Consider the following 16,575-nt stretch of genomic DNA (forward strand, 5'->3'; position numbering starts at 1 on the left):
TTTGTTAATTGAACCAGGAACTTGCAGGTGAGCAAGTGCCACTCTGGGTCCCTGGGGGCAACCACCAGCTGCTTGTGATCTGTTATGCACTGAATGTTTGTGTCGTCCCAAAATTCATATGCTGAAGCCCTAACCCCGATGTGACTGTATTTGGAGACACCGCCTTAAGGAGGTACTTAAGGTTAAATGACGTCCTAAGGGTAGGGTCCTAATCCTATGGAATTGGTGTCCTTGTAAGAAAAGACATTAGAAAACCCTTCCTCCTGGGGCACCTGGGTGGCACAGCGGTTAAGCGTCTGCCTTCGGCTCAGGGTGTGATCCTGGCGTTCTGGGATCGAGCCCCACATCAGGCTCCTCTGCTATGAGCCTGCTTCTTCCTCTCCCACTCCCCCTGCTTGTGTTCCCTCTCTCGCTGGCTGTCTCTATCTCTGTTGAATAAATAAATAAATAAAATCTTTAAAAAAGAAAAAAGAAAACACTTCCTCCTTTTTCTCTCCTTCTCTCTCTCTCTTTCTCTCCCTCCCTCCCTCCTTCTCTCTTTCCATAGAGGAAAACCTATTTGAGGGCAGAGCAAGAGGGCAGCTGTCTTCAACCCAGGAAGGAAGCTCTCACCAGGAACCCAACTGGCCACACCTTTATCTTAGACTTCAGTCTATCCTCAACTTCTAGAACCGTGAGAAATAAGTTTCTGATGTTTAAGCCACCCAGCCTGTGGTATTTCGCTATAGCAGCCCAAGCGGATTAATACACGATCCCTCTGAGGCCCCACACCAGGCACCCTCAATATCCAGCAGCTCTAGAAGTCCACGCAATGCCCACGTCTGCCCTGAGGCTGGGCCCAAGTTAGAGGCCTGGGGAATACAGCCATGAAGCCAGAGGAAGGTCTCACAAAATCACAGTTTCCTCACTATCTATATGGAAAAAATTTTCATCCAGGGTGAACCTAGACCCTTCGTTTCATATGTGCATTGAAGACAACAGCTTGAATTGTTGAGTCACCATGTTTCAAAAGACAAGAGTCATTGTAATTGATGACAAAGGATCGGTCCCACGGCAAACTCACTGCTTCCTCTCCATCAACGGCTGTGTCACAAATGTAACACAGAATATAACGCAGTAAGCAGGCATCACACACAGTTTCCCATCAGGTGGTTTAACCAAAATACCTTTATTTTTATGCTGAGTGGCAAGGATTAAATATCACATTAAAAATTTCCAGACCCCCACTTTGACTAAGACTTCCATATTCTCTAGTGATAAACAAAAATTCAAGTTTCAACTCATTTCCGAATTAAGTTGCACTCACTGCTTACATTGAGTTTTCTTTGGCTTCAGAGCCGAAAAAAAAATTTTAAGTAACATTATAGTTCAAGTTAAGTTTCTTTTTCATTCAGTTCTAAGTCCTTTAAAAACCTGCAGCAAAGTTTCATTTACTCTTTTAGCTACTAGAATGCAGTCCTTCTCAAGCCACAAATCAGCTGGCCCAAGTCCTTGCTGGGAGGAAAAAACTCAGGGGGTTAGGAATCCGACCTATGAGACTGTAGAGTGAGCTACATAATTGATGAGCTGTACGTCACTGTCTCAGGAAAGGTAAAAATCGTTGTCATCGGCTATGAAACAGAAACAGCCGTAATGAGGTTCTGCCCTACAGGGGTGTTGGGACACACCGCGCCTCACACTCTTCCTTGGTTTCAAACCGGTTCGCGTTGCCCCCGCAGCTGCCATACCAGAACTGTCGGCAGGCCTGCTTCTCCTTGTCATAGTACCATTTCAGGGTGTAATCCTGGCAATCCCCTGCCATGGGATCCATGGAACAAGGACCTGCAGCAAAACAAATGCAGGGAGAGCTGAATTTCCTGCATGAGCATGACAGCAAAGGAATGATGGTTTGGACACACAGACTGGGAATGAATCCCAGCCTCACCACCAACTGGCTGTGTGAGCCTGAGTTTATCCCAAACTTATCCTCTCTGAGCCTCAATTTCCTCAACCATAAAAGCAATGAAAAAACCCACATCACAAGTTTGCCATAAGGTGGCACAGAACATACATGAAAAGTGCAATACAGTTACGGCTATTATTTTGCACGGTACCCACAATATGGAAGATACACTAGATAATGTGTAAATGAGTGAATGGATGCATGAATGAAGTTTTCTAGTACCAAGAACTCCTCCCTTGCCTATTATGCTCATTTCCCTCTTTTTCAAACCATATCAATCCCTTGCCCAATCCCAAACCCATCCAGTCTTCTAACGACCTAGCAAAAAATCCAGCTTATTTAATAGGTAGTATACCCTGACACTTGCCCAAGAAGTTAAGATTTATCTATTATAAGAAAAACATGTTGTTCCTGAAAAATGAAAAACAATATTTATAATTAACGAGTTACAACAGAGCAAGATCTGAGATGCCCTGAATTTTATATCAGATGTTAATTTCCCCATGTATGGAACTTCTGCCTTCCAAGGAGAACACATTTCCTTGGGTACACTTGATGTCACAGAAAAATATGCTTGTTCCAGGTTAGAGCCATGAAGCATAGAATAATGTTATCCTCCAGATAGTTTCCCCTGGGCCTTCTAAGTACCACCAAATAAAGATGATATGTCTTCAGAAAGCAAGAGGCAAAAATTCATTTTCTGTTCCTTGGAAGACACCTCCCACTGGTATAATCAGCTCAAACCAGTTTTCTTGAAGGAATGACCAGATGTGCTGGGCCCAAGGGAATGAGATACATTCTTAGTGAGTTAAAGAGTTGGTCATGGAAATTGTCCAGGAGAAGAAACCAGAAAAAATGCTTCTCCAAAACTTGTCAGAGTCAATAGGAAAATACTCCAAAGGTAAACTTTTGGCTGTATTCCGTAGATTCAATGAGTAGATGTGGGGCTCAGCAATCAGCTGGCACCCTCTACCATTACAAACTAATTTAAACTGACAGCCAAGGACTTGTTTAAATAGATCATTCACAAAGCAGAAATAAACTACTGGGACTTCATCAAAACAAAAAACCTTCTGCCCAGTGAAGGAAACAATCACCAAACCTAGAAGGCAACCTATGGAATGGGAAAAGATATTTGAAAATGACATATCTAATAAAGGGTTAGTGTCCAAAACCTATAAAGAACTTAGCAAACTCAACACCCAAAAAAACAAATAATCCAGTTAAAAAATGAACAGAAGACATGAACAGACATTTCTCCAAAGAAGACATACAGATGACCAACAGACACATGAAAAGATGCTCAACATCACTCATCACCAGGGAAATGCAAATCAAAATCACAATGAGATAGCACCTCACACCTATCAGAATGGTTAAAATTAACAATATCAGAAACAACAGATGTTGGAGAGGATACAGAGAAAGGGGAACCCTCTTGCACTGTTGGTGGGAATGCAAACTGGTGTAGCCACTCTGGAAAACAGTATGGAGGTTCCTCAAAAAGTTAAAAATAGAGCTACCCTACAATCCAGCAATTGTACTTTTAGGTATTTATCCAAAGAATACAAACATTCAAAGGGGCACATACACCCAATGTTTATAGCAGCAATGTCCACAATAGCCAAACTATGGAAAGAGCCAGATGTACATTGATAGATGAATAGATAAGGAAGATGTGGAATATATATACAAAAATATATGAACACATGTAATGGAATTATATATACATTATATATTATATATATGACTACATATAATGGAATTATATATACATATTATATATACACTACATATATAATATTATTATTATATATGAATATATGATGGGATTATATATAGATAATCTATGATGGAATATTACTCAGCCACCAAAAAGAATGAAATCTGGCCATTCACAATGATGTGGATGGAACTAGAGGGTATTATGCTAAGCAAAATAAGTCAGTCAGAGAAAGACAAATATCATATGATTTTACTCATATGTGGAATTTAAGAAACAAAACAGATGAACATAGGGAAAGAGAAGGAAAAATAAGATGAAACAGAGAGGGAGAAAAACCATAAGAGACTCTTAACTATAGGAAACAAACTGAGGGTTGCTGGAGGGGAGGGGAGGTAGGTAGGGTGATGGGGTAATTAGGTGATGGGCATTAAGGAGGTCACTTGATGGAATGAGCAGTGGGTGCTCTATGCCACCCACTGAATTCTACCTCTGAAACTAATAATACACTATACGTTAATTAAATTGAATTTAAGGGGTTTAAGTCTTTAAAAAAATAAAAAATAAATGCCCAGTGTCTACTAAGCATTTGAAATACGGCTATTGCAACTAAAGAAACTGATTTTTTGTTTTATTTAATTTCAAATTATTTAAATTTAAATAGCCAACGTGGCTAGTGTGTGGTCAGCGCAGCTATAGGTGAGTAAATCCTGATGCTTTATCTCTGAGGTATTCTTTATAAACACTGGGATTGAAAATATACCAAGATCATCCTGGTTCTGTGAAAAGAAAGGACACTCACTTAATTCTTCACAAGTAAATACAATGAAAGTTTGCCAGTGTTACGGCAGAATGTGGCTGAAGATACAGGGGCACAAAGGAGGCCATGAAAATTTAACACTCCCCGGGGTCAGAATGGGCTCTAAGTAGAGGTGACACTTGAGTAGTGAAAGGTGAGTAGAGGTAGTCCAGGCGGGCACCGTGGAGGCAATGCCAATGGGCAGGTGAGGGCGAGCACCTCCATGGCGACAGGGAATAAATAACGGGGCACAAGGGGCAAATAGTGCAAAGGGTATCTGCAAGGGAGTGGAGGCCAGTGAGGCCCCAGAAGACCACAGCAGGGGTCCAACTGAAGAGGCCTGAGTGCCTTGCCCAGGCACGGGGACACTGTCTTCTAAACAACGGGGAACTATAGAAGAAGAGAAACGACATGGCCCCATGGGAAGGCAAACTAGAAAAATTAATTTGGTGCTCAGACAGGAATTGGAAACAGGACACACTGGAAGAAATGAGATCAGACAGAGCTCCGGAGTTACCCTTGAAGTGAAAGCCAAGGTGTTGGAAAAAAGATGTGGGAAAGGGGGATGGACCTGAAGGAGGAAGTCACACCAACGTCTAGTCACCAGCTGGAAGGGGGAGGCGAGGAGAGGAGAACGACCAGCGTGGTAAAGACAAGTGGAGCTCATTTAACTGAGTTCCTTTGAGATGACTGAGGGCGTGTGCCATGGCGCAATCTGGAGGGTAGGTGAATACATTGGTCTGCAGCTCAAGAGAGTGAGGGTGGAAGATATGGATCTGGAGTCATCAGTCCAAGGGGGGAGCCGAAATCCTGGCAGGAAAGCTTGCTCCAGTGTGTGTGCGCAGAGCACCCGGGGGCTGACCGCAGGCCCTGGGGGAAATCATGGTGGTTCACCCTGAAATTAATGAAGCCCAAGCTTCTGCACCCCTTCCTTGCATAAGCCTCTTCGAAAGAAATACTCACTTTGTCCTTAATTTTAATATCTTTGTTTTCTTTTTCTTAAAGAGAGGCTTATATGTAGGCATCGTATCAACATCAGATTCCATAAAACCCGGATCCCCCTGTGAGGATGGACCTGGAAAGAGGAGCCCACGAGAATGGGCCAGTCAGAAGTGGAAGACCAAGATAAGAACGCTGTTTCTGAAGCCCAGAGAGGAGGGGGTTTGAAGAGGAAGGTAGTGGTTAAAGTCCCAAGGAGCTCAAGTCAGGTCTGGAAGAGCCCTTTGGTCTTTCTTGACAGTTGACAACACACTTGAAGACAAGGCCTGGCTCTTTTCCCTGAGTGGAGGACTGGAGGTGAAGGTGTGCAGCCGGCCACCTCGGAGGTCGCAAGAGGTTACAACCGGCCACCTTTATTTCTTTTGAAAGCAAAAAATAATAAAAATAAATAAAAATAAAAATAAAATAAAATAGTAAAATAATATAATATAAAATAGTAAAGTAAAATAACATAAAATAAAATAAAATAGTAAAGTAAAATAGCATAAAATAAATAAAATAAAATAAATAATAAGGGCATCTGCTAGAGAAAGAGACATGGGGGAAGGAGCTTGAGGAGGTGGCAAAGTTTGGAGTGCCCTTGGAATGCAACCAAAGAGAACGGGCCAGAGCCAAGTTACACACTGTGGGAAGTTGGGGGGACCTTGCGGTTTCCGTGTTTGGCTGTGAATAGAACTGGATGAGATAACCAGTAAGCTCTCCTCCACCACCTTGAATTTGTGGGCGAGCGTGCCTTAGAGTAGTAGTTCTCACACTTGGTTGCTTAGTGGACTCACTGGGTAAGTTCCACACGCAGAGATTCTGACTGAATGGGTCTGGGGTGAGGTCAAAGCATTGAATTTTTAGATTCTCAGGCAATTCTAATTTACAGCCAAGACTGAAAATCACTGCCTTGGTAAGATTACCTAAGGATATTGTACAGTGGAAATACAAGACCTGACAAGATCTTCTATGCTTAATGTTCAGCTGTCCATGCCAGGAGTGTCAATTCCTGGGTCTGTCTGGTTTTGTTATTTCCCTTTGGACATGTGTTTGCTTTGGAATCTAAGAGGTGGACATATCATTGGCATTTTAACAGCTAACTTGTATCGTATCCTTCTATGTGGCAAACACACGAATTATCCAGTTTTATTCTTAAAATAATCTTATGAGGTCGGTATTCACATAATCCCCACTTCACAGAACACTGAGCCCCTGGAGAACGACCTAGGCACATTCAAAACTTCTGGGCAAACATTTCTCATTTAATCTAAGCAGGACTGACCCCTACCACTCACTAGATACCTCTTTCAGTTATCTTTTCCCTGCCTTTTCAAAACTTCAGGGTCAAATCCCCCCCATATCTCTTTCTGACGTGTTTACTAGTTTTGCTTAATTTGCTCATTCCATGTAAGAGGTAACATGGCATTTGCATTACCACCTGCCATAATCAAAATTGATGCTACGGTTGTTTTAGATGGATCCAGAATATTCCTTAAACTTGGTCACTTTATATGTAGCCACTTATACAGAGATGAAGGAACCTTCTACTTTCCTTCAAGGTCAGGAGTATTTTCGCCACTTCTGTGACAGATCATGGCTTCTGGGCAATGAAGTAAACCCTTCACAGGGTTTGTCTCCATAATAATACTCCCTGAAATAACTGCTGTTCACTTCCAGTTTTATAGTCAGATGAAAGTCAGCCTCTGTATGTTTTCTTAAATTAATGTCTTTAGTTATGTACATGAATTTGTGCATTTGAAAGGAAAGTGCCTAAAAAGCCAAAATTCGCTGCTAACACAGTGCACAGGAATTTTTTTTTTTTAAATGAAGGCAATCTAAGGAACAAGAAATAGTTTGGTTTTTACCATAGGCAGTGCCTGAATTTCTTTCTTTTCCGGTTTGTTTTCGTCTGGCAGGCCTTTCTTGTCCATTTCCTCCAGCACCATATCCATTCTTTTCATAATTTTCAAGGGCTTCTTGCTGAGTTACAGATTTCATTGTGGCTTTTCTCTTCTCCTCTAGCGAAACGTCTGTCACTTCAAGTGCTTCCAGCTCATCCGCAAAGCCAGATGGGCCAAACTGGCGCTTGGGCAACCTGCATAGAGACAATTCCATCTCAAATTGCAAAACTGAACCACAAGAACTGGGAGGTTCAGTCCCCAACTGATACGGGTGGGCTCAATAAACTTCAGGCTCGAGCATTTCCTGATGACGCTGGTGTCAAATTGGCTAGTTTCTTAGGTTTGCAGAGATGTTTGCACAGACATCAGAATAATATGGTTAGCATTATTTATTTTGCCTGTGGGACGTGGGATTAAAGGCTGGGGGGATGTAGTAGAATGGGAAATTGTTATTTCATTGCTTTTATATACTGATGTGCCCTTTAAATTTGTTATACTGGCCCTATATTACTCTTAACATTAAAAAATAATAATTAAAAAAAAACATATCAGAGTTGTCAAACAGGAGCAACCCAGCGCCAGTGGTTTGGGTCAGGTCAAGGACCTGGCATCACCTGTGACCTTTCTTTAGGGAGAGAGTCTCCTGCAGGGAACAGAGCTGTGGGACAACCTCAGCTCTGCCTTCAGCCTACCTCCTGATAGGCCTAAATGGTTGCAGCAGAGTGTCCCCTCGGTTTGGACCCCCACATTTCTCAATGAGCTCGGGGGATGGGTACTGGTTTATTCCACCTAAAAAAAAATAAAAAATTAAATCAAGTCAAACCAAGCATAAAATAATGTAAAACTTAAAAATAAAAGCATAAAAACAAAATATTATCCATTAAGACATAAAATTTAAAAGACAAAAAAAGCATAAAATAAAATCAAATATAAAATAAAAAACAAAAAAATAAAAATAAAATCAAACAAAACATAAAGACCAAAAAAATCCACTGATATAAAATGAAAAAATATAAATTCAAATAAGGCATAAAACAAACACCAAAATAAAAGCAAAGAAAATAAAATAAAAACCAAACAAAATAAAAACACGAAAGTCATCCTATCACATAAATAATATAAAATAAAATCAGAACATAAAAGTGTATATCAAAACATAAGATTAGACCTAACACAATACTTTAAAAATTAAGTAAAATGAAATTGAAACAGACTAGAAAAGTGATTCCCCAAGACTGCTTCTCCCTCGGAGTCACTAAGCCACCAGCCATCCATTAGAATTCTCTCCTCCAGAAAGGGATAAAGAAGGGGGAGTAATCAGAAGGGGGAATGAAGCATGAGAAACTATGGACTCTGAGAAACAAACTGAGGGCTTCAGAGGGGAGGGGGGTGGGGGAATGGGATAGGCCGGTGATGGGTAGTAAGGAGGGCACGTATTGCATGGTGCACTGGGTGTTATACGCAACTAATGAATCATCAAACTTTACATCAAAAACCAGGGATGTACTATATGGTGACTAACATAATATAATAAAAAATATTATAATAATAAAAAAAAGAATTCTCTCCTCCACCTCCTACAAAGATAAGGAATCAGAATCCACATTTTAACAAGATCCCTGAAAGATACATGTGCACATTAAAATTTGAGAAGCACTGTTATATGCCACTGGATTTAGTAATCCATAGTCCTGGATATAAGAATAACAATAACCATTCCCTATATTTGTACAACACTGGTGCTTTCAAAGTCCGTCCACACGAACATTTGAATGCAGGTTTCACAGATAAGGAAGAGACTGTAATTATCATTTTGGTAAAAGAGAAAATCAAGAGGTTAAGTAGAAACCTGAGGCCTCCCAGCCACCAAACAAGAGGGTCCAGATAAGAAACCAGCACTAGGCTTGGCACAGTGTCAGGGCAATGATAGCTCAGGGATTTCAGGAAAGAGGGTGGGGGTGCTCTCTGAGGACTCCCCAGGGGACACACTCAGCAAGGGTGAAGGTGCACCGGGCACTTACCTACTCACACAAATACCAGGCTCTAGAAAGTTCCTCTCCCCACCCCACCCAGGGCATCCCTGGTGCTTACTTTTTAGAAGGTTCAGGAAGGCCCGTGTGAATCCCTGGGCATAGGCTACTTCCTGGCCTGAGATTCCCTCCAGATGCAGCAGGTGCTGCGCAGTGGGGAGGCTGGCCACACCCTCCAGCTCGGCCAGCTCGTGGGTACCCACACCGGGGCCCAAGGCCAGCACAAACAGAGTGATGCCCTTGCACTTGGCCTCCAGGGACAGGGCCCTCAGCTTCTCCTGGTCCCAGCTGCTGGTCTCACTGGCAACGATGGCGAAGAGGACCCGCACCGGCCGGGGCAGAGGGGCTGCCAGGAGCACCTTCTCCAGCGTCCACTCCAGGGCGTGTCCCAGGGCCGGAGCTCCCCGCAGAGGACGGCTGGAAGCCTCGCGGAGGAACCTCCGCATCTGTATCTTTTGGCCGTAGGAGGTCAGGTGGAAGCCCTCCAGCACAGGGGAGCGCCCCGCACCTGGCCGGAAGTCTGGAGTTGTATGCATCACCAGCGCAGCTGCGCAGCCACCTCCAGGTCGTCCAGCGCAGCATCCACTAGACTCAGGGCGGTGCGGTACACGTCAGCACTAATGCTGTGGGAGCTGTCCACCACGAATGCCACGTCCATGTCCCCTGCCAGGGGTCCGGGCGCGCTCTGCTCGCACTCTGGGTCTGGTCTGCACTTGTCTGGGGAGGAAGCGCCAGGAGAGGGGGTTACCACGCATCCCTTTCCTTCCCACGCAAACACATTTCCAGACTCTCAGTAAGAATAGATGCTGCTGAGCGCTACTTGCGTTATGTTAACAAGGCGAGCTGATGGGCAATGTAAGTGATCATGCCCATTTCTCAGAAGAATGAGTTCAGACAATCTAATCCTACGTTTAATGTTTTTAACCACTAGGCCATGGCTTTCTAATCTCCAGGTTCACAGACACCTGCCTGGTTCAGTCCTGGCTCTCTTGTTGGGTGTGCGACCTTGGGCAAATTATTCAGCCTTCCCCATGCTTGTTTCTCATCTGTCAGATGGAGATAATGATAATAACAACAGTATGTACCTTATGAGGTTGTTTGTGAAGTTTCAATAAAAACTGAGTTACTATATGTAAGTGCTCAGAACAATGCCCAGTGTGTGGTAGGAGCTCAAGCTCAATAAACACCAGCTAGGCTTATGCTTCTACAGGAAAAGGAACCACAACCCAGAGAAACCATGTGTCAAATGATGTGATGGGCGTGAAAGCAGCTCATGAACTGTAACGTACCCTACAAACAGCAGTCACTGTATTTGACATGACCAAGTTCTCAGGGCCAAATCTCTCACAGCAGTGTTAGGTCTAAGTGTGGAACAAGTAGAGGGAACAATTAAATCCCCTTGCAATTTCACCTATAGGACTCACTCTGGCCCCAGGTGCGTGGATGGGAGCTCTTCGCACTTGGGCATGCGTGGGCTTCGGCACGAAGTTCCCTCTGGCACAGATTAATATGGAGTGCAGGTTTAGGGATGGAGCCAGAGACACAGAGACGCTGAATGACTTGCCGGTATCCCACTGGTGGTCAATGGCAGTTCCAGGCTGAGAACCCAGGATTCTTGACTCTCAGTTCAGAGGTCTGCCTGGCACACTAAGGGCCCCCTAAGTAAGGAACACAAACCCAGCCATCCACAGGAGCCTGGCTGGACAGGTAAATAAGCAGAGAGGACCAGGGGCAAGACAATAGGGATGGAAGGGACTGCGGGCACTCAAAGACACTTGCCCCATCAAAAGAGGTCAGGCACAACTCAGGTCAGGCTGACTGTGGCCACAAAGGAATACAGTGTCTGTGATTCTCAAGACGATTCCTAAGAAAAACTGGGAACCCGAACGTCACAGGAATTCCCAGATTCTAAGACTCTGCACGTATTCAGGTGAATATGATCTGCAGAGCAGATCTGGCCTGTGACCACCAGTCAATCCATCCTGTCCTAAAGACACCAGTCCCATCAGAAACACTGTCTGGGCTCACCGTAGCAGAGAGTGCAGTGGGCCATGTGCTCCAGATCCTGCTGCCTCTCGGTCTCCCAGACGAACAGGTGAAATCCGTTGGTTCCATCCATCTAAGCCAAACACATAGACAAGTTTATCAGTAGTGGAATTAAATTGCAAGTCACATTTTTTATGCTTTTTCTAGCTCAGGTGAGAAAGACATTCATACGATAGTTTTACAGAATATATGTAATTATATACAGATAGTCTGGTATTACCTACTAAGGTTATTTATTGCCATTTAGTTCTCTAGTTCTAACCTGGACGGTAGACTATCATTGCTGTGGGGACATGCCGGTCTTCAGATTCCCAATGTGTGTCAAACTCAGCCAGTGTTGTGTTGTGTTGGAATGAAGGTCAGGGAGTTGGAGATTCAATCATTTATAAATTCCATAAATGTTTAGTGATTGTCTACAGTATGCACGATGCAGTGCGGTGAGAGTTCTGAACACGAACAGGAAGACTCTTCGAGGAGGTGGTCATACACCATTACAATGGAAAGAGGTAGATACCATAAGGGAGGCCTTTCTAGCATATTCCTGGTGTTCAGGGCTGGTAGATACCAAAGCCAGAAGGCAAGAGTTGAGGAGGAGTCAGGGAAGGCTTTGTAAGGATGGCAAATTTATTTATCTCCTTCCTTCAACCTTTCCAATTATAATTAACGGAATAACTGACATTAAAGCTTAAAAGCAAACTATTAATAATAGCAACAATAAATCCAACAAGTTCATGTGACAACTAGTTAATCAACAAACCCATTCCCTGGGGTGCCTGGGTGGCTCAGTCGTTAAGCGTCTGCCTTTGGCTCAGGGCATGATCCCAGGCGTTCTGGGATCGAGCCCCACATCAGGCTCCTCCGCTGGGAGCCTGCTTCTTCCTCTCCCACTCCCCCTGCCTGTGTTCCCTCTCTCGCTGGCTGTCTCTCTGTCAAATAAATAAATAAAATCTTTAAAAAAAAAAAAAAAAAAAAAAAAAAAACCTCATTCCCTCTTCTTGCTAGAGCCACAACTAGATGACATTTCCCACTGTCCCTTGTAGTTAACTGGGACCACAAGTAGGTGGTAGGTCCCTAGCCAATGCCATGTGGGTGGGTGGGTGGAGGCCATTTCTAGCGTATGCGTGATACTGTGCGTGCACAGTCTGCCAGCCAAATGTAGATGACTCAGAAAAAGGAGGACTTTCTGCAGGATGGGGCCATGGATAGGAGCCCAGGTCCTGAAGTGGCTGCTGAGAGCAAAACACTCCTCACCTCCACACCCTCACCCAGGGACCCACATTCACTTGTGACAGCAGAAAGAATACTTTATTATGTTAAGCCACTGAGACTTGGACGTGAATGTTTCCTCAGTTAACCTTCCCTGACAGATGCTGATTATTTGCAGGACTTCCACCTCATGATGAAATTCGGAATGCTGTCAGATTATTTCTCTCTGGATGTGAGGTAGATATCTAAGATTAGTTGTGTCCATCGCATTGTCTGCTTTCTGTCAAAACGTGAAGGACAGGGCTCCACTGTGGGGCAGCTCCTCCTCCCTCACCCCTGAGGCCAGGACCAGGTAGGCTCTGGACCAGTCTCTGGAATCAAGGTGCTAGGGACATGAAGCTGTCACGCTAGCCCTCAGGGAGAGAAGACAGGCAAAGGTTACTCTGGAAAAGAATCTTCTGTTACATGCCCTCCTGACAGAGTATTCAGTCTTTCTGTTTGGGACTGCAGCATATCCTCAACTTTAGCTCTCAGAGTGAGTGTACGTGAAAGAAAAACCCGTGTGGAGAAAGAAATATAAAGAGTTGAACTTTTGTTTATGCAAATGTAACACAAAAACAACATGGGAACTGGGGCGCCTGGGTAGCACAGTGGTTAAGCAACTGCCTTCGGCTCAGAGCGTGATCCCAGCGTTCTGGGTTCGAGCCCCACATCAGGCTCCTCCACTAAGAACCTGCTTCTTCCTCTCCCACTCCCCCTGCTTGTGTTCCCTCTCTCGCTGGCTGTCTCTATCAAATAAATAAATAAAATCTTTAAAAAAAAAAAAAACATGGGAACTTTCCCAGGACTCTTGAGAAGAAAGGCAAAATGCGTCCTCTCTTGTTCCTCACCTGGTTATGCTTTTTCCTGACTCAATTCAAATCAACCAAGACTGATTAAACAGCTGCTAAATAGAAGTCTTAACAAGCCCTGCAGAGATACAAAAATGACAGTCACACCTTCAAAGAGCATAAAACCTAGCAGGAAGGACAAACAATTTTCCAGAAAGAAAGAGGTCCAATAATATGTTTTAGGAACACAGGAAGAGGAGGTTCATTTGAAGTGTGGGGGATAGAGGGAGTCTGATAAAGATAGTGATATCTGGCACTTTGGGAAGAATGAGTAGGATACTTACTTAGCAAAGAAGCAGGTGAATAATTATACTGCAGAGGAACAGCATGTACAAAGGCCCAGGGGTAGATGGTGGTTGTCTATAGAAGTCTCCTTAGTGTTTCCACTACCCAGAGATTAGAGAACACCACCTCCAATGTGCAGCTACACAGCACATCTGAAATCCTGGAACCCCCTGCCAGGTGGCAGAAGCTGGCATGAAGAAGAAGGGCAGAGTTGCCAAAATTCAACATTCGGATCTATTCCACATGGTCATCAAACCAAATGGACCTAAAAATCACCAGGGATTAGAGAGAACAGTGGAGGCACATCGATAGCTTTACTGGAAATCACATGAGGCAGTTTGAAAAGCTTCTGAGGGGCGCCTGGGTGGCACAGCGGTTGGGCGCCTGCCTTCAGCTCAGGGTGTGATCCCGGCGTTATGGGATTGAGCCCCACATCAGGCTCCTCCGCTATGAGCCTGCTTCTTCCTCTCCCACTCCCCCTGCTTGTGTTCCCTCTCTCGCTGGCTGTCTCTCTCTCTGTGTCAAATAAATAAATAAAATCTTTAAAAAAAAAAAAGAAAGAAAGAAAAAGAAAAGAAAAGAAAAGAAAAGAAAAGAAAAGAAAAGAAAAAAGCTGCTGAAACCAGGACCCACGGCAGTGTTCCAGGAGCTATGGGAAGACTGGGATAACCCGAGGAGCACCCATTTTATTCCAAGAGGTGAAGGGAAATGCTGAGTTCGTGTACGTTATTTTTCAATCCAGGAAACATAGGTGAAGTGTGCTATAAAATGCAGAGATTGCGTGAATCTTTAAAGTGGTATGAAAGACGTAAAAGAAATTCAAACATCCCCCCAAGTTTGGTCCATGGGAAGAGTCCAATGCAGCACTAACAGATTTGGTGTCAGGATCCCAGGTCCTAGTCCTTGATCTGCCAAGTTTGGCTGCATGACCTTGGACAAGGCTCTGGAGCCTCAGATTCCTCAGCAATAGAGTTTTGAGGGTCGGAATGGATGCCACAAGTTTTCTTCCTGTTTCAACACAGCCTGGTCCTCAGTTCTAGTCTTCTGTATTTGTCTCATGTTCAGGACACTGTGTTACCTTTTCTACTCCGAGCAACTCGGAGGATATAACTCTTCCATCTGTTGTCTGTTTATTGGAAAATTACCAAATTCAACTGAATTGGAATAGTTACAAAGCTTACATCTTTTTTAAAACTTTTCTTAGGAAAAATAATTTTGTGATCACGCTTAAAATTTTTACTTTCCTTGCAAAAATAAAGCTGTGGGAACAAGTATACAGAAACACAATGGAAGTGCATAAGGAACTATGATTCAGTATAGATTCATCCATACCTAACTGTCATTAATGAACCTCTAATTACTTTGAATTTGGACTTGTCAGCATGGGCCTAGTCATGATATGGTAAACAAGATAATTCCTGGGAAAACTCAAGCAGACAGACAGTGTGGGAGGGAATCCAGTATGAGGAGAGGAGGAAATTGGCTCTATGAGTCTTACTGCAAATTCCCATCAGCACCAGAGAAGGAAATTTCAAAAACAGAGTACCTTAAACACAGACTAAGTGATCTGCTTGAGATGCAAAGCTTTATGGTAGTTTGAATCAACGCCTTTGGCAATTCTCTCAACCGACTTCATTCCTGAATGCCCAGCTGTGGTCTGTTGGGACTAGCTGTGTGCTACAGACAGGAGTGTATGTAGGGGAGAAGACGTGGTACATGGATTTGCATTCATATCCTCTTTTATTTCACAGACAGAAAGACATTTTTTCAAAGGATTCAGATAACCCTCAAACCCTGGCGCCCAATTTTTAAAGAAGTCCCCATGAGCCCTGAGCTGGAGAGACCCACAGGGTTCAGTCCAATGTTTCAGCTGCTGCATGAAGCTGCCAGGGTCATGGGACAATGTTCATTCCTGGGACTGAGCTGGGGGAGGCTCTTGGCTTGGACGGATAAGAATAGAAGGGAAGAAAGCAAGTGCTGGGGAGGAAGATTTGCCTTGGACAGAGGGAGAGCTAACTGGGCCTTAAGGAGGGAGACTTAAAGACCATCTGGCTTCCAGTTGTGGAACTTGTGGAACAAGGGGAAATGGGCAAAGTAGGGCTGGAGGCAGATGGAGAAAGTAGTCACGCAACCTGTGACTGACCCCAGGAGCTTGAGTCCAGCCCCAGTGACTTGCAGTTGGCATGGTCCCATCCCACCAAGGCTGCCATGAAACAGCTGCCGCCTCCTGGACTTCCCAGCTAACATTAGGGGTTGGCGTTGGATTGAGGTGGCAGGTGGCAGTGGGACTTGGAAACCTGACAGATTGGAGTACAAATTCCAGGACTACGCAGTTTAAAACAAGTCGTTTTATATCTGGCCTTCCCTTACCTCATCTGGGAAATATAGATTATCATTATTGTGGGATAGCTATAAGAATTAGACCAACACTCCTCAAACTTTAACACTCATGCAAACCATCTGGGGGTCTTGTTAAAAATGCAGAGCCTGGATGCTGCTCCTGTCAGGCTCCACTCCACACTCAGCGCGGAGTCTGCTTAAGATTCTCCTTCTCCTTCTCCTCCTGCCCCTCCCCCTGCTTGAGCTCGTTCTCTTTCTAAATAAATAAATAAATTTTAAAAAATCTTTTTAAAAAAATGCAGAGCCTAATTAATTAGACTGGGGATAGAGTCTGAGATTTGGCATTTCTCATGGACCTGGGCAATGCTCGTGCCACTGGTCCCGGGACCACATTTTGAGTAGTGATGGGTTAAGGTGACAAGACATGAAAAT

At 44.0% G+C, this 16,575-nt stretch overlaps 1 protein-coding gene across 1 annotated transcript in view; it reads right to left on the reverse strand.

Moving 5' to 3' along the window:
• Nucleotides 1-1,147: 1,147 nt before the first annotated feature.
• The window catches only part of LOC103681833 (collagen alpha-4(VI) chain-like), a 95,934-nt gene continuing 80,506 nt past the window's right edge, over nucleotides 1,148-16,575 (reverse strand). Inside the window, 6 exon segments of the mRNA XM_008711419.2 lie at nucleotides 1,148-1,821; nucleotides 7,311-7,540; nucleotides 8,039-8,135; nucleotides 9,438-9,923; nucleotides 9,926-10,093; nucleotides 11,405-11,495. Coding sequence (XP_008709641.2) covers nucleotides 1,646-1,821; nucleotides 7,311-7,540; nucleotides 8,039-8,135; nucleotides 9,438-9,923; nucleotides 9,926-10,093; nucleotides 11,405-11,495 — 1,248 coding nt within the window. The 3' untranslated portion in view covers nucleotides 1,148-1,645.

The sequence above is a fragment of the Ursus maritimus genome, unplaced genomic scaffold (genome assembly GCF_017311325.1).
Source record: "Ursus maritimus isolate PB19 unplaced genomic scaffold, ASM1731132v1 scaffold_20, whole genome shotgun sequence".
In the NCBI taxonomy this organism is placed as follows: domain Eukaryota; kingdom Metazoa; phylum Chordata; class Mammalia; order Carnivora; family Ursidae; genus Ursus; species Ursus maritimus.